Source organism: Plectropomus leopardus, chromosome 5 (genome assembly GCF_008729295.1).
Source record: "Plectropomus leopardus isolate mb chromosome 5, YSFRI_Pleo_2.0, whole genome shotgun sequence".
Classification (NCBI taxonomy): domain Eukaryota; kingdom Metazoa; phylum Chordata; class Actinopteri; order Perciformes; family Serranidae; genus Plectropomus; species Plectropomus leopardus.
The window spans coordinates 5,543,771-5,563,064 of NC_056467.1; the positions used below are offsets into that span (position 1 = coordinate 5,543,771).

At 41.9% G+C, this 19,294-nt stretch overlaps 1 protein-coding gene across 1 annotated transcript in view; it reads right to left on the reverse strand.

The window, feature by feature from the left end:
• The window catches only part of LOC121943375 (calsyntenin-2-like), a 260,798-nt gene extending 242,796 nt beyond the window's left edge, over nt 1–18,002 (reverse strand). The window contains exon 1 of the mRNA XM_042486899.1: nt 17,867–18,002. Within this exon, the coding sequence (XP_042342833.1) occupies nt 17,867–17,930 (64 nt within the window). The 5' untranslated portion in view covers nt 17,931–18,002. The remainder of the gene's footprint in view (nt 1–17,866) is intronic.
• Between the last annotated feature and the right edge of the window lie 1,292 nt (nt 18,003–19,294).

Here is a 19,294-nt window from a genome sequence, read left to right on the forward strand (position 1 = left end):
CCCGTCTCTCTTTCTTCTGGCCTCAGTGTGTTCTTCCTATTTCAATTTCAACCTGTCAGTCAGTCGCTCACCTATTGTCTGCTTTGCCTCTCCTGCCCTCTAGCAACAGTCCGTCGCAGATTTTCATCTCTTTTTTTTCCAAGCATCTGCATATAAACCTGAGACCCTCCCGCCTGCCCTCCCAAGGTGCTGGAAATGGAGAGAAAGCGGCAAGGGCGTGATTACGATGTCAATTCATAAACACCGCACCCCGAGAGACTGCATGGATGAAAGCGCCAATGCCACTGGAAAATTACCCACCCAGCCGGGACAAGTCATTTGCTACACAGCGGAGCAAAACAACAAACACTCAGACACCCAGCATACACACAAAGCGAAAGATACAAACCGGAGGTAGGTAAATAAAAAGAAGTGAAGAGTGAAAATTGATGGGGGCAACTCAGAGGTGGAAGAAGTGCATCAAGACTTGAGATGTGTCTGCATGCCCATGTGTGTGTGAACGTGCGTGTTTGCGCTTCTCTACAGGTGTTCAGCCCTCTTGGCTGTCAGCAGCAGGGGAGAACTGTCACTATTCAAACAAATGGAGAGACGCTCACCAGGTATGAGAAGGACTGAGGGCAGAGAACAGCAAGGCCAGGTGTCTCACACACACATATATGCACAACACACGCATGTACACAAACTGCCATTTCATATGTTCTTGTGCATCAGGTGGCAGACACTCCAATGACTGAAAATACCACCTGGGAAATGCCACACAGCTAGATATAATCTATTTGTTTGGAGACCCACAGCATAGCATAAAAGGAGAGGACTCATTGATATTTAAATGATGCATGTGTGTGTGTGTGAGAGAGTGAGGGAGGAAGGCAGCAGCTGTGTGTATTCCAGGAACATAAAAGTTCGATTTTGAGATGTAGTGAAGGATTAGAAAGCTGATTTTTCTTTGTATTTATGTGGCAGAGATAGATTATTTCATATCTTCTCAATATATTCAAGCATGACTCATCATAGAAAAAAAATGGTGACAAAGAAAAGCTTGTGCAGATCAGTTTCAAGGGGAAAAAAGAGGTTTAAAATAATCAATAGCATCATCTTTCAGTGTTTGGGTGGGATGAACTCAGCAGATGGACAGGACAACAGCATGCAAAGAACAACTACTAAATTACTGTTAATTATCTTATCTTGTAACTGATAGTGACAACCTTCACAAACAGAAAGGGGATAACTGAAGGAGTAGTAGTGGCAGAATTTGCAAAAATATGTGGATGATGTTTTCCATGTACTTTTGTTTTGGGGATGTTTTTTTATGGTTTGCAATTAAACCAAAAGCTTAATTCTACAGCATAACATTTTAGGCAGTAGCTTCTTTTCATAATTTGTGTCAACAGTTTGGGGAAAGCCACTTCTGCTTCAACATGAAAAACTTAAACTTTAAAAGAAAAAAAACCTTAAAAAGAATTCAAACTAAAAACCCACTTTGGTCTAATACTCTCAAACACTCCTCTATAACTATGCCGTATAGTTATTGTTGTGCCCTTCCTGTCTCACTAGCTGATAAACTAACACCACTGTAATGCCTTCTTCCCATTACACTTTAGCCCAGATTTTCTGCGCCCAGTTTTTAGAGCTCCCCATCAAAAGACGCACATCAGAGACAAATTAGACAAGTATTGGCTAAGCATTCACAAATCAGTGCTTGAGCTCTATGTGCAAAAGATGTGAGCTGAGAGATAGGTTGGTGCATCGCAAATGCTTCCCGGATATCTAGCATGCTAAATATCTGGGTCTGTTGGGAACTATGATGGCAAGCTACATCCAATGAGAGAGCAAGACATGGATTGAGGACAGAGGCAAGCTGCGCTGCTTCACTTTTCAGAGTGTGTGTGTTCTACAAGGAGAGAGTGGCAGAGAGAGGCGAAGAGAAGGTGGAAGGTGGACTACTGCGTGCAATGATTCTGTATGTTCTTAGCCAAATAACTTACTCTGACCACTGCTTTGTCACTTTAACTTTGATATTTTCTAGTGAGCACCCCCTACCCTGAGTTGTGGGTTGGCCCATGCATCACATGACATACTCATCTGGGATTCCTTTTGGTGAAAGATGTGGAAATGTGTGTGTTGCCGGTCAGTCATATAGTGTGAGAACCACATGACTTCAAGATGTTAAATTACAAGACAGCAAGTTGCTAATGTGAACGGTACAGTGATTGACGACTTCGAACTCAGTGTAGTGTTAACTTAGCTTCAGGCAGCTGCATTTTACAGAGTCAACAATCGCCTTAACTCTGTCACATACTTGAGTCGTTTTTTACACACACACACAATGCAGACTACAAACACGCTCTACTTTAAAGATTCAGTAACTGCTGCAATCAAATCTGTGAAGCTGCTGAACACGGCCTGTCTAGACAATGCTTGTTACGCCACCAGACACACCACAATAACGCCTGTCAGAAACATCCCAGAAGCGGCTCTCCACTTTGCTCCATAAGTGACACAAAGTTTTTTGTCTTGTTTAAAGAGATTAAACAGCGCTTGACGGCACATATTTTGTCATTGTCCAGTTCTGGATAAGGTACTTGACAAAAACATGCACTTCAAATTTGTTAGAACCTGTTGAGGACCTGTTTGAACATCCTACACTGATGTTTCTAATGGCACCTTACTACTTAAGTAGTTTACTAAAAGACACTTTTTCTTTCACTCAAATATTTTCATGAGAAATTTTGATCTTACTTGAGTCAATATACATGTAAAGTAATGATGCTTTTAACACCGTTTTTTTTACTGTACTCACAACTGGTGTTAAGACCAAAATACGCTTTTTTAAATTTTTTATTTTTTTATATTATTACTGAAAGAAACAGGGCATGCAATGGGTCAGCATATTTCACAGTTGAAATGCTTCTCACTGCACTGAGAATTTTCTATTTGAATAGATGATTACAGCTAAAATAAACTGAATAAGGGTGCAATGATTTGTTAATAATTTCAACTTTAATTTCAAATTCTGAATTTTGAATAAAAAGGGTTAGGGTCATAGGGTAATAAAAAGCAAAAGCAAAGTCGAAATAATAAATTTCGATTAGTCATTCAATCTTGTAACTGATAATGACAACATTTCATACAGCACACAGAGCTCTGACCAGCCTACCTAAAACCTTTGATATCAATTGCAAAAACTGCCAGAAAGTTATTGTCTTTTTGTGGGAACCTTTCCCAGAAGAATGGAGGCTGTTCACGCAGCATATTAACTCACATGGCTTTGAAATGAGGTATTCAACAATCACATACGGGTGCCCACGTACACTCAACCATGTATTGAATTAACAGGATCACTTGAGAAAATAAGGCTTGAGAAACTCTGACTCTCCAGCGACCACCATTGTATCCTTGAGCAAGGCAGAAAATCCCCAAACGCTCCACGGCGCTTCACAGCAAGCAACAGTACAGCAGCGGTGAGAAGGGGAGGCTCTTAAACACACAGTAACTGTGTTCAGCATTATAAATATGAACCAGGGTGGTGTTGAAAAATAATGAATTCTTTACCCTTGATAAATAAAAGAAGAAAAAGAAATATACTAAAATCTTATCTTATTATATGTACAGAAAAACAAAAGACAAAATCAGGCTTAGATCTCACAAGACATCCAAGTGTTTCCCAGCACAGCCTTGTCATATTATTTTTATGTAATCCCTTTAAATATTAAAGGTTCTGTGTGAAGTAATTTGTTTTCTTCTAAGTTAAGACCACATATCTTATAAGCTCATGCTCCCCGTCGCAAAGACAATGTTGAAATGTGTCCCCGCTCACTGCTGGGAGTCCCTGTGGTTATTTTCTCCCTGTCTTTACTCAAGAGGACAAACATGTCGGGGATGGGAAGGATTTTATTTCATCAGACTTTCACTCTTTTCACCATCTGTGCTGTGGGAAGGTATGAAAGCTTTATCACCAGTTGCACGCCGTTCCTTTTTTCAAAGTCAGTCTCCTGTTAAAACTACAGCCTGAGGCAGATAGCAATATTGATACTAGAGAATAATAATAAAATAACAGGAATCCAAATGCGTCTGACTTATGCTCTTTTTTTTTCATAAGCACATAGCAGCGAAAGATGACTCGGAGGTTGTGCTGATCATTTTGAACAATAAAACTTCAAATAAACAGTTGAGCAAAAGCTGAAAAGCCAAATTCACCACAACTTCTGTTTACAAGCTGTTCTGGAGCTTTAACATGATCATTATTTTGGTTTAACAGAATAGAATAAAATGCCTTTATTGTCATTCTACATAGAAATCTACAATGTATGAGTGAAAGAGCTCAGAGCCGCTGTGTCTACGTGCGCCACCATCTTTTCCACACCAGGAAGAATCTGTTTGCTTCCAACAGTAAATCCAGGCTTATTTTACTATGACCATTATTGTAGCTGAACTTAACCACGTGGTTATTATTGTAACCCTGAAAACAAAGGTCCCCTAACACTAACCCTGAATTTAACATAAAAAAATCCATTTACCCTAAAAAATTTATTTTGTACCTCAATCTTACCAAAATAACTATCTATGGAAGATGCTGTCTTTCAATAGGGGTATCAAACCAGAAAGTGCTTTTATGTGTCATTCTAAAGGGTATTTTAACGTTTAACTTCAGAATCTGAATCAGTAAAGGATTCATTGCCAAGTAGGTTTTCACTGCTTTGGTTTGTGGTGCAACCATTGAACATCTAAAAATACGAAGAGGAATAAAAGTTAAAATAATAACAGAAATAAGTGAAAGTACTGCAACAACTTGGAGCACTTGTTGCTTTTAAGTCAACTTGCATTACTTGGAAAAAAAGACAACTGGACAAACTTCTATCTGCCAGAGAAGCATCAAAAGCACCAGAACAGCTCCTAAATGGACCCTGCTGTGAGTTTTTTCTCAAGTGCTGTTTTCCAAAGACAAGACTGAACTTTGAACCTCAAATGAACAATAAACTTTATTATGGAAGATGACAGGAGCAGCAGGGTGTCCATGAAGCCTTGTCGTTAAGATGCTTTATCAGGGATATTCAACTTGCTTTGCCTGGGGGCCACTTTTGCAAAATAATAGGAGGCCAGGAGCCAGTTAGTAAACTAACAATAATATTTATCAGTATATAATAAATTCATTGCCTGTTTTCAATGCTCTAATGTTTGCTGTCCTCACTCATCTTTGCCAAAAGGCAAAACCAGTCGAGGCCGACCTGTGCAGGTCAGGTGTGCGCAGCAGTGTTTCAAGGATTTCAGGGACACTTTTATTTATTTTTATGCACTCTGGCAGCTTATTTAGATTCCAAGTACAAAAATGTATTTTCATTAAGAATAAAATAGTTGGCATGCCATCCGGCACCCTATCACAGGCAGAAAGTTGAGTATCATTGTGCTGTATACTGTTACACATCCTGGTTCTGTTCCCAGTGTCATTCCTGCTTTATGTGCACAACTGTCCTCTGTACCTCCAAAATATTAAAAAATAATAAAAATAGATGACAATAACATGGTTATCAGTATTAATGATAGTAAAAGCACACTTCACAAAACAATATTAGCAGTCTGCTAATTAAGTATGTTAAAGTTCTGCTATTCCTTTGTGTATATATTTATATTTACCAGCATCCGTGCCAATAACTATAGATTTGTGAGAATCCAATACAGGCCCGCCAATGTATCGGTATGGATTTAGTTAAAACTGAATGGACATCATACACAACTCCATGCAGCATACTGATGGACCTGTCTGTTTGCAGAGTGATGTTTAAATGCTACATGTAACAGAAGTAGACTCTTCTGTGGAGCGAGGTGCAGCGCTGTGGTTTGTTATGCAGCAGAAAGCGGTCTCTCCTCTGAGGGTGTTCCCTGGCTACAAGCTCGGCGTGGGGCCCCTCCACTCTCCAAGACAGATGTTAGGGCTGGGCTCGACCATCCACTCTCACCATAATGAGAACTCCAGGGGCCCGGACCAAGGCCCACACACACACACATACACTTGCATTGACACATACAACATCATACCTGCCACATACACACATGAAAAAACTATAACGATAACACACATAACCCGATCACAACCTGAGAACCAAACACTAAGCAGGAGTAGTGAGTGAGCCAGGGGTGAAGTCATGATTTAATAATGATGTGCTGGTAAGAACAATGTGTGACCTTCTCACTCACACACACACACACGGGCATCCATGTTAACATACAGTATCTCTAAGTGACAAGATATTCAAATAGAGGGCAGGAGAGCAAAGGAGAGATGGGGGGCGGACAACAAGGGCATAAATAAGTGTGTGTGTGTGTGTGTGTGTGTGTGTGTGTGTGTGTGTGTGTGTGTGTGTGTGTGTGCCTCCTGCCAACAATTTTTGAGTGGTTAATGAATGAACATAGCATCTTAATTATTCGCCAACCTATTATTAGCTTTTTGCCATGATGTCCACACAAGTGTGCATGCATGTGAGGAGGAAGAATAAATCACGCTTTAAAATCATGTTTTCTGCATACTTGAACAGCTTAACATGTTTGGGTTTACATAAATGCATGTATTTATATATGTGTGTTACAGAGAAATGCATTATGGGTTTATATGTAATGTGTGTGTGTGCAACATACAAGGTTGTTTATGTATGTTAGCATGTTATTGCTCGACTCGCACAGTCTCTTCAGGGTACGTTTGGACCTAATAAAGCACAGCCAGCCTAATGAAGTCAACACTCACACCATACTCACAAGCTCCTCAGAGGGCACAACTTAAAGAGAAGTCAGATTAAAATATTAGCTTTTCAATGTCCTTAACCCAGTTCCTTTCCAAAAAGGAGAATCACCATGGGGTCCTGGTGGAAGAGACAGAAACTGAAAGAGGAAGAGGAAAGGGAGAGATGGATCCTGAGGGAAGGAGAGAACAGTGTGATAAGACCTGGCTAAGCCTAGCTGTCGGTAATTACCTCCACGCTAATGCTACATCACGAAATCCCAGCGGGAGCACAGGAAAAAGATGAGGATGAAAGACTGAAAAAAAAGGAGTGATTGAATTTGTGATATTATTTGCTCCAAGATTAGACAAAGGCAGACAAGGAAGAGACATGGAAAAAAGATGGAGGGAGATAGAACAGAGGATGAACAAGAGGGGAGTGAGAGGATGCAAAGCGGTGGGAGGAGTAGGTACACGGTGACCCAGATCCTCCTCCTGGTAACACAGGGGGAGCTGCTGCAGCCAGGCTGCTGTCTACTGCACGACCAAAGGATGAAGAGATACAGGACACAAATTTGAGCTAAAGCAGCAGCTGCAGTGTGACAGCTGGTCTAAAGCACAATAAACATGTGGGGACATGCAGGTTTGGAAAAACAATCAACAATTGTGTTTTTTTGCTAACAACTATAGCCTGTTGGGCTTGTATAGGAGCTGACAGGTACGCTCTGTGCTCTCTCTGTCCTTCTCTTTCTCTCTCTCCCCTCTTTCTTCCTGGGGAGGGAGATGGGAATACCATGGTGATTTCTCCGAAAACGCACAGGGACAAATGAGGCCCTGAGCGTCCCGTTAAAAAATGAAATAACCCAGCAGAGAGTTCACGTCCCTCAGGATTTGACCTAGAGGCAGGTAAACACACACACACATGCACAGATGTATATACACACATTTGGGAATGCAATTACTGAGCCTGTGCAACAGCCACAGGGAACTGGGGTGCACCTTTAGAGAGGGGAGAGGAGGAGCTTGCAGTGTGTGTGTGTGTGTGTGTGTGTGTGTGTGTGTGTGTGTGTGTGTGTGTGTGTGCGCGTGCGTGTGTGTGTGCGTGTGCGTGTCAGTGGCCCAGTTATAGCAGAAGAATAAAACTGCTGCATCCGTAACAGCCCTTCAACACAAAGCTGGTCCCACCTGTTCAGTTCAAATGCTCCACCTGTGCATGTGTGTGTGTGTGTGTGTGTGTGTGTGTGGTGTGTGTGTGTGAAAGAAAACAATCGCCAGAGATGTCTTGGAATAAAGGACTGTTATGTGCCAGGCAGGGGCACAGTGCTGTGTGTGTTTTTGTCCCCTGTTTTCTCCCTCCTCCCTTGTGTTTTTTCAAGGTGCTAATGACCTGAGTGTTTCCACTGTGCCACCTGTGCAGAAGCGCAGGATGCTCATTGGTTCCCTCCGCTCCGACCTGGCCAATCATCCGTTGGCATGGTTTTCAAAATGGATGCCCCACAGAGTGCCAGTCTCTCTTTTGTTCCTTTTTTGTTCTGCGCCTGAGCTGGCTGTGTGTTTTCATGTCCTGTGACCAGAACAGTGTTTTTGCATTTGGTGAAAGGTATGTGATGAGAGGTTGTGGACGTACCCTTTACATTTTTCACACACTTAGGAAACCTCTGTTTAGACACACTAGGTTAGTGGTTGTTGCTACCCCGTTTTTGTTCGTGAAAGCTGTTGTTTCTTTAGAAAAGGGAGTTAGGTTCTTGTTTCTAGTTTGTTTTATGAAAAAGTGGTTTAGTTAGGCCCAGTTTTGTTCTATTCAGTTATTTTCTTTGGCACAACCACCTGGTCCCATCCTCTCTCACATTTTGAGGAAACCTTTGTTTGGTCACCAATAAATTACTTTAATTTCCACTTCTACTCTGGTTCTTCTTTCTTAAGAACCAGAGGACACTATATATCGCACAGATACATTTCAAGTCGTAAGCTAACACCTTTCATAAGTCAAAACAGACACACATATACACACCCATGCACACATGCACTCTTCTCCACAAAGTCATCACAAAGCCGAAGGGTTCATGGATCACTGTGCAGAGATTTCTATAGCTGATTTCTATAGCAGCTTGAAAATATGGCTGTGCAGCCAGCATGAGAGAATCGTTGGCCACAACTCAATACACTTCAGACTGTTGGAACAGTATTTATTTTTAGATGCTTTATGGTTCTTGGCTCTGTGGCCCAGATGCTGGAGAGAGTCACGGACACACACAAAAAGAGCACACAGTCACAATGGTATTTGGGTAATTTCAATTAGTGCTATAAAGTTTAAAGCTCCTGAAATATTCTGTGTTTTTCACTCAAACATATTTGTGTATCCTTGAGGTGTTTCCTTCCTCATAAAACATTGGCAAAAAGTGATTTTATTAATATTTTAAATCATGCATTGTTTACATCCATGCTGCTGGTATGCGGTCTGTTTCGTTGCTTTTGTTGATGCATTCTTTGTGCATCACCACCTCCAACTGTCAGTCAGTCGTGTGAAACCTGAGACATGAAAGTTTAGCATGTCGCCTGATTTCTCACCAGCGTGCATCTCTATCCTAAAAACCTTCATCTGTAGCAGTGGTCAAAAACACAGGAAACAATTCAGTAATATTTGATGTGCATGATTACATAAGATGCATGATTACATGATGGAGCAGGACCAAAGATATCATCTTTTTCATTCTACATATTCTTCTTTTTTGTCCAAAACCCAGCACTTACATCACCCTTAATACAACTCAACCACCAAGTTCTGTCTGAAGTTTGGTTGTGTTATGATAATAGTACATAGCCTCGAGCCTCTAGCCTCCAGCAGAGATAAGGGCTGCAAAGTCCTAGTAAGCTCACTTCTTTCAAGCTCCACATTGCCAGATTTCTTTCATTTTTCAAACTTGTATTGTCCAACCACAACTGACACTGACTCGGGTGACATCGCATGAGGCAATTCACAACATTTTACCTTGCTCCCTCTGAATCCAATGTGAAATAAAATTTGCACTAACTTCATCAGAAAAGGTTGTGTTCATACATGAGCCCATTATTCATATAAGAAGCTGACTGTGGAAACAAGTTAGTGATAATAATTCACCATACAGTTTTGCATCACCATTGTGTCTCACTGAGGATTCATGTTAAAACAGTGTTGCTTATGCATCATCATTGAAATGCTGCACATTTCCTGGCCATTTTCACCCGTCCATCTGTCACTCATCAATCACTGCTCAGCCTTATCATAGCTGTGACAGGCTGTCAGGTCCCTGGTGTGTTCTCACATATCTCCGCCCCTCCAATATCCCCGCACACCCGTGTATGCAAATCCCCACTCACGCTGAGGCTCGAGCTGACGGAAAGACAAAAATTGTCCGATAAGTCTGCTTTCAGCACAATGGACAGCTCCATTGCTGCAGCTTCTTGCTGAGTTTCATTGGCTCATTTCAGGACCAAGGACAGCGCAGGCATTCACTTCATGTCTGCTCGTGTATGAAACTCCTCTGTTGTCTTGAAATTTTTCAGTGAGCTCGCAGTGTTTCTAACAGAGAATAAAAACAACTCTCTTCCATCAAAACAACATCAGTAAGGCAGCAATCAAAGCCTTTCTAGTAAGATGCAGGATGCAGCAGCAGATATTAAATACACAAAGGCTTAATGATACGCAAGATAAATGTTTGCCACCCAGCTCTTTTTGTTTTAGAAATACAGAATGAGTCATGTTTCAGTCAACAGGAAAAGAAAGCAGCGGCAGTTTGATAATAGCAGAGATGATGTAGGTAAACAGACACAAGCCAGGCAGACCTTGTCTCCAATCACTACCTATCATAAACAGCACAGAGGGGTGACAGACTTTGCAGCATCTGCTAGCAGGCTGGACTAAAGCCAGGGGTGCCGACACAAGTACTGTAACTCACAACTACCAGCACTAAATAACATGGCTTTTATCAGGGCCGACATATCTGTGGACCTCATGCTGATGGAGTTTTAACTGCCCGAAAAGCACTGAGTACAACGAGCCTGTGCATCTACAAGTGGAGAAGAAAATGTTTCCATATAAAGCCTCCATAGGAAAGCAACAGCATGTGTGTTTTTTTTGGTGTGTGTTTGTGCATTTACAAATGTTTGGGTGTATAGATATAAGCTCTGCCAGCTCCTGTTAAGCTGGTAAGTGGCTAACATATGGGATGACAACTGTTGCCTTCATGGGGAAATGGACGGATTAATTGAAATTGAGCACAGATAGGAGAACAGACATGCAAGTGATGAGCACTTAACACAATCATCAAGGCAAAATCACACAGGGACAGCTCGTGTAGTGTGTGTTTGTGTGTTGTGTGCTGGTGTGTTTGTGTTTGTGTCGAGCTTTGAGGGGATGTAGACTAATGAAGAAAATAAAAATTAAAGCTTGATTAATTTGTGCATGCAGGGCAGCCCGGTACCTGTGAATAATCACCAGCCTTGCAAACCATTAGGAAATACACAGTGCTAATGGGGTTTTGTGTGTAGACTAACAATGAAGAGGGTGTGTTGCTGCTGAAACAGGAAACCAGTGCTCAAGCACGGATGACCTGAATATGGAGTCGTCTTAAGCTGTGAAACTGCAGTAGCCTTACACTAGCTTTAGCACTGTAAGCAAGTGTAAGAATAACACCAAATCATGTGACACAATAGCCAGGGGTTTGAGTTAAGACTTATAATCTGGATCCATGCAGTCCAGTCATCAAATAGTTCCTACTTTTTGGGAAGTAGGGCTATTTCTTTTTCTGCCGACAGTTAGAGTCCAAGCACCCCTGCAAGCCAGTACAAGATAAAAATGTGTAGGTACTGTAACTATTGATATATTATTATTTTCATTAAAATCTGGAAACACACAGTATATAGTTTGTGGCGGCTGTGTCTCAGAGAACGGGTCGTCCGCTAATCGAAATGTCAGTGGTTCGATCCCCGGTTCCTCCAGTCAACATGTCGAAGTATCCTTGGGCAAGAAACTGAACCCCAAATTGCTCCTGATGCCTCGTCATCAGAATGTGAGCGTGTGTGAATGGCTACTGAGTAGCACCTTGTGTGATAGCCTCAGCCACCAGTGTGTGAATGAGACATTTAGTGTGAAAGCGCTTTGAGCGGTCAAAAAGACTAGAAAAGCGATATGCAAGTGCAGTCCATTTACAATTCACCATGCACACAAGACACACAAAGTGAACAGCGACACTGAAAGCAGAGAGTGGTCTGTTGGTTCCACAGCCTTGTCCTGTCTACATGTCCATTAAAGAAGTCTGCACTCCACTCAGAGTGCTCCACTCATCAACTGTGAAGATTCATGACTCATGGAGACAAAGATCTGCAACTTTCTTTCTGACCTTCCCTGCTCTCACTCATCCTCTAATTCTCTCCATCTTCTCCCTCTGATCATTTCCTCAGAGGTCAGCTACATCCAGCTGGCGGAGAAGGACAGGTCAGGCACGATCTGTCTGTGTAACCCTTCACTACTCATCGATGTGTGTGTGTGTATGTGCGTGTGTGTGTCTCACATGTCATCACCCCGCACTGAAAAATAGAAGAGAGTCTGCTGGTGAGATTGGACTGAAGGTAAGTGATTGGAAGGAAACAGGAGTGAATGGATGAGAGGAGGACTGAAGTAGCAGCAGCAGTCCTTTGAATACCCTGGAGAGCTCTTAGGTTTTATGTGTGTGTATAAGTGGTGTCTTTGCCATGTACTGTAGGCTATGAGAGCAAATCACCAAAGGAGCATGGTGAGTGCCTGGCAGGACACTTAAATGTCTAACAAACTTGATGATCCTGAAGAAGTGGGGAGTGAGTGTAGTACTCCACAGATACTCACACATAAATAATGAGTTCAATTTTAAAGCCTTTAACGCTTTCATGATTTTTTTACGTTAATGGTCTGCCCTTCCATTATCGCTCACATAACACGTAAACATGTTATCGCAAGAAGAGAAGTGCATAACATCACTCAATGTGTTTTATCGACATTTCAAAAATATTGGGAATTTATCTTGCTGCTGCTTAGGGCAAACACCCCTCAATTACAAAATCTCCCTGTAGAGTCTCACTGTTGAATCTTAATCATCACATATAATCTTTTAATCTGAACACCTCTAATCTGTATTAGACAATTACCTAAACTTTATTCACCCATCTCTCCTGATTGAAATTCTCTTAAAACTGAATGGGAGCAAATCTCTGCAACCAGTTTCCCAAAATCTGAGTGTGAAAGCAGCATACTATGCTTTTGGAATGAGATGTTTACATACAGTATGCGTGTAGTGTTTAAGTGTCCACATACTTTTGTTCATGTAGTGTAGCACATCTGTCGTCTTCAAATGCAAAGTTGAACTCAAATGCAATAACATTCAGCCATGCTCAGTTCAAGACATTCACTTGTGTTGTGGCAACAGTGTTATTGAATCTGGAATGACCCGTAGTTTATGGCGGCTAATGTTAGCCAACATCAGCTAATTTAAGATAGACACAGGTGTGTAAAAAAATATACATTTTCCCTTCTTAATAACTCTCGTACTTGTGCTACTGTTCTACAGAGTTTAGCATTTACTATTATCAAATAATAACCTGTCAACACAGTGGTTATGCATTGTTCAGCAGGAGTAGACTCGCTAAAACGGGTGTTTTTAAGTTAACGGAGGTATGAAGTCCTTAAAGTTCACAATAAAAGTTCATATTTTGTCTACAATTCCATGGCAACTGGGTAAACTCCACCTCATAAAAATGAACCCTTTATTGAATGGACCTTTGTTTGTTTTTTTTAGCTGTTTCCATGGTCAAGAATTAACTCTTAACTATATTTCTTTTTCTCCAATTTTCTCCTTTGTCCTTTGATTTACCTTTCCTTTCTTCTTTTGCAAGTTTCTTTCTTTCCCTTTCTATTCATGTCCTCTCCGTCCAAACACACCTCAAAGAGATGCTGGAGATTCTGATTTAATTCTGCAAAATTATATTATTCTGGTCAAATCCTGTCTGTCTCTGTCTTCTTTATTTCCCTTTCTCTCTCACACACACACATGCACACACACACACACACTTTGTTGGGCAAATCAATGAGCCTTGGCTGTCTGAATATCTACTGCCAAGTATGGTCAGCCGTGACCACTCAAAGACACTTAAAAAAAAAAGAAAGGAAAAAAGCTTGAGGAAGGCGAGACACCCACTCACTGCATGGTGCACCCAGTTCAGTCAGCTACTGAACTACATGCTCACACACACTGTGACTCCTCTCCAACCCCCCCTCCTCCCTCCTCCCTCCTCCTTCCACATCTAAAAAGACAATACAGCTGGAAAAGACAAAAATACAAGAGGCAGAACAAACAGAGTCAAACACTGTATACAGAGTAAAGATGGAGGAAGATGTAAGTGTACAGGCCACGGTGGGATGCCTCACTATGCTAAGATCTGATAATAGCTTTCAGGGACGAAACCCCTTTCATTTGTGACTTTCGGTGTAAGTTTAAAAAGAAACATCAAACACCCACTCACGCTCATTCCATACTTAACACTGAGGCAGAAAGGAAAGATTTTATTCCTCATTAGCAATAAAAATGGAATTTGCTTGCTGAGAGTTGAAGTTCAATATGGTGCAAAGCTTCATTTGATCTTGTATCAGTAATCACAGATTCACAGGAAAACGTATACTCCATCTTGTTTGAAGACAGTAGCTTCAACTCATCCACCCCGACTCATACTTCCCATAAGCCAAAATTACTACAAAGATTAACTAAATGACTCAAGTAGATAATATTTACCTCAAAGAGTCCGAAAACAACCACAAGGAGATACAAAATTACTGCAAGGAGATAAAGAGTGACTAGAAAGAGAGACAAAAAAACTAAAAAAAGACACAAAATTACCTCAAAGGGACACTAAATCAACACAAGGAGGCACAAAATGACAAAAAAGACAAAAAATGATGACAAAGACACACAAAACAACTAATAAAGACACAAAATTGTTTTGTTTTTTTTAATAAACACTAAACAACCACAAGGAGACATAAAATGACCATAAAGAGACAAAAGTGCCCAGGGGCCTATTGTCTCATAATCCGTCCATGGCTGCATCATGAGTGTCACAGCCTTGTTGGAGGATTTATAGAGTGCTCCCATAATGCACTTTCTCTTTCCAAAGGGGGGACATAAATCTGCCTCTGTTTTTTTGTCACCCTCCTTTTTTATTTGCTAATGGACTCCTCAATTGACTATCCTCTTGGCTTTCTTTATCCCTTGCAAGCGCACACAAAAGCTTACACACCCAGGCATGCATGCACAAAACCTATACATAGAAAACCATAAATTATAAGACCTGTGTCAATTAATCCTCTGACTTCACAAGCAGGCATCAGACTGAGGCCACAGCTCAAAGCTTTTTACCAAGCGGCGTCCCTCCAAAGGCCGAATATTACAGTCAAACTGTTTGCATGTTTACAGACTGTAAAAACATGTACAGTGTGTTTATCTGGACATTATAAAGCAGCAAAAAAGGGTTCCACCAACAAAGAGTCACACAGTGGGTAGCTGAATTAAAATACACTGTGCTGGTAATGAGCTATCTAAATTCAGAGTTCATATTGCTTGGAATGACACAAAAGCGGGGCTCCGGGCCGCACTGGCAAAAAAAACTCTATAGCTCTTTCTGCTTCGCTGCCAGAAGATTCTCCCTGTCGAGCGGCGACACGGTCGGTCCTGAGGAAATCGTTTGAGCCACAGCATGTATCTGCGAATGCAATAATTCCTTTGTAAACGACATCACCTCCTCGCCCAATTTTTGCATACTTGGCGACTGTCAACATGTTGGCTGCACTCTATCACTCTCGCCAGCTTGTGCACGCGGGCAAACCCACGCACACACACCTACACACACACACACACACACACACACACACACAGAGGGGTGTTAGTGCTTCAAGCTTTGATTACTGACAACTCTGAAACACATACTAAGTAGATGCACACACATGCACGCTGAGTCTGACTGCATGACTCGAGGGTGACGGTGATTAAAGGAAGTTGCACGTCCACGCTTTCCCAGAATGAAACGGTGGCTAAACACAAAATGACAGGAGTGGCGGCGCTTCAAAGTTATCTGGAAAACAGCTCCGCATACGGAGGCGGATCCTTCGCCACACTTGACACCAATGCACTATTTCAGTTGTCTTTTTTTTAGTTTTTTTTAAAAAGTAAAATGGAGAAACAGATGCAGGGGGAAGAAATGGGAAACGATGTGCCTTTACGAGTTATGCTTCCTGCCCACTGTGACAGAAATGGGGGAAAGCCAGAGAGGGTCAGCGTAGCAACAGATCCTGGAGACAATACACTTTTATTGTCTCCTGGATTTAACTGCACTGTACAGTGGCCTGGGGGAATCAATTAGAATCATGGCGTGCTTGGTTTTTCCACCCCCATTGACTTGGCAGTAATTTGTTTACTTCACAGCCAAGCTCTGGATACAAAAAAAATAAAAAATAAATCCTTTCTTACACATGCACATTCCCAGTTTGCTCCTGTTTCCTGTCCTGCAGTATATGAAATTATGAAGTTAATACAAAATAACCCCAAATAGGCATGTGCATGCATACTCAAGCGTACATCCTCAACCACAGCCTGCAAGTAAAATCTAACTGAAAGTGCATATGAGGCAAAAGTATGACCTCCGGGCCAGGTCACGCCCTGCAACAGGTCTATTAGCATATGTTCTTCCACACAAGATTGCAGCTGCAGCCGACAAGCGGGGAGGCTCTTCCCTGTGTAAGGAGGCGAGGAAGTTGAACAGCTTATCACACTTCTGTTGTCTCCCCAAAACTGACAGGTGTCACCTTGTTATTTTTGCTGCATAAAAACCCTTTGTGTACAGGGAGTTGATTAGCACAAACCTGTTGCCGCATTTGCCCCGCTTTACCTGCGGCACATGCCAAAGCTCACTGGAGAATCAAGTGCAGTGGAGATACTGGTGGACCTAAAAATAGCTGAGCAGCGAAGATAAAACTGCCAACAGTATGGCACACATTTATGACATCTGGATGTCATCATTATGTATATGAGGCTTTGGGGATTATTTGTCATGGATTTTTTAATGAGCTAATTGTAGCTGTGGGTTATATTAGTGTGTTGATAAAGCTCTGCAATGCTTCATTTACATTATGCACATGATGCATATTATTTGAGACGGCTTGATCAGAGTTTGGGGAGATTTGCAAAAGCTGCTGCTGACAGGTGCAAAACTAAAAATATCCAAATGTCCCTGTAAAATAAATCTGGCTGCTGTCATGTTGCATGTAGATAAAGTCAATCATGCAGAACTTGCAGATTGGTTTCTTGGGGATATGGTCATCTTTACGATTATGGTTAGTTTTGGAATTGATTTCAAAGCTGTACATCCCTGCCCAGAAGTGTGTGAGGTGAATTCTGTTAAAAGTAGGTGCTAGGTAGTGTGTGCAATCATAAAACCACTGTTTTAATGCTATTTTGCACATTTTCAAACATGCTGGGAGCCTAAAAATGCTTCTTTTTTGCACATTTCCACACAAAACTTATCAAAAAAGACTTCACACATCATCTACTCCACTTTCCTCCTACCTGCCTTTAACCTATCCCTCACAAACAAACCTTAACAGGAAACACCCACAGTCTCACAACATCTAACAACAGAATCTTTCTCTTACATCCAGCCGCTCACAAGAAATATTAGTAACATTGCAGCAAAGAAGAGGACTAACTGCAAATCCCCAAATCAATATTGAAGTGATGCTACAAGAGATTAACCCAAAACAAAATGCTATAATAAGGTCGTGGTAAATCTCCATTTAACTACTGTAGGGATGCCACAGAAGATAAAGCAAATACAATTAAGTGCTAATAGGGGCTGTACAGTTCTACAGTAATTATTAAGTGCCCATGTGTCCACATGTCCAAAGAGGAACACTGCGGGAGAAAAGCCTCAAACACACAAACAGGCTGTAGCAATCAGTTCTGTGTCAGATGGACATTTCTCTGCATCCACATTCCACACACAGCCTCTCCGCTCCGGCCACGTTCACCTACAATAAAAGCTGTAGCGCACTCGCAGATGCGCACCACACGGAGCGAGCAAGTTGCCCTTCACCTACCGTACCTTTGGTGTGAGCGGCGCTCAACCCCAGAGCCACTACAGCCAACACGCCGGCTATTCTCAGCATCTTCTCGGGTGGAGATGGAGCTCGAAGGAAGGAGAGCGACTACGGCGACTTCTCTCCTCTTTCTTTCTTTTTCCTCTCTCTCTGTCTCTCCTTCTCCTTTCCGCCCTCTCTCCCTTATTCAACGCCTCAGGTTCTCTCTTCTCTCTTGAAACAGTTCACTGGTAATTGTGGGACAAGACAAGGCAGCGCGGAGTAGAAGGAGAAGAAGGAGAAGAAGAAGAAGAAGAAGAAGAAGAAGAAGAAGGACACCGGGTGCCCGCAACGCACCACCGTAACGCGCGCGACGCACCGCAGGCTTGTGTGTGTGTGTGCGGCAGCAACTGGAGTGCTGAGACGGGACTGGAGAGCAGCAGCGCACCCCGGGACCAGACCGAGCGACGTCACAGGGTGGAGAGAGATGGATTCAGGCGCGCACCCCCCCTCCTGCTCTCTCTCTCCCTTCCTCTATCTCTCTCTCCCATCCTCCGCCCTCTCCTCCTCCTCCTCATATCTCCTGTCTCTGGAGCATCCCAGCCCACTCCAGCTCACAGCGAGTCTGCCACGCTGAGGAGGGAATGAAAACAATTGAAAAGCACTGACCATCTTGTTTTAATTGACTCCACAAACAAGCACCCCGAAGAAAACATTACTGCGGTCATATTTACAAACTATTTCAGAACAGAAATACTTAATCATAACGCTATTAGAATTGAAATTGCATTACCATAACTCACTAAAGAACACTAATTATGATGCAGGGATTTGAATGCGATACAGTTCAATCACTGCGAAGTCACAATGAGTGGCTACTGCACACTATGATTGATTCAAATGCTACATTATTCTTTTGTCGTTTTGCCTGACGATGCACTTTCATTATGAAACGGTTTTAATTGGCTACAGCAGAAATAGAATAATTATCAGCCCAATGTAGGCCAGCCTTGGCACAAGTCTGAACCTCTAATTTCTATCACTTTTAAAATTCACTTTTTTTCAGCCCCCCCAAAAAAATATAATTTCAGAATTTCTTGTACCTGCTTAGCTACAGTAATATTTCTGGATTAAAGGATCTCACTTTTGCCTTAGGATGAGATTTTAAGAAAAGGAGGGAAAGCCATATTGACAGACTTTAACGTCAAGAAATTTGCCCCAGTATTTTTCTTATCAGAGAAAACATTCAAAACTGCTGCCGAAATGTCAAATATTCTCATTTATGTCTTAAAAATATGCAATAAAATGAAAAAACACTGAGCGTCATGGCTCATTTTGCCAGAGAGAACATTATTCATGTTTTTTGGGGAGGGGGGGGGTAGTATTCTTTCTGTTTGTCTAAAGTGTGTGTGGGCATCTGTTGGCATGCACACACTCTTGTGTGCATGTGTATT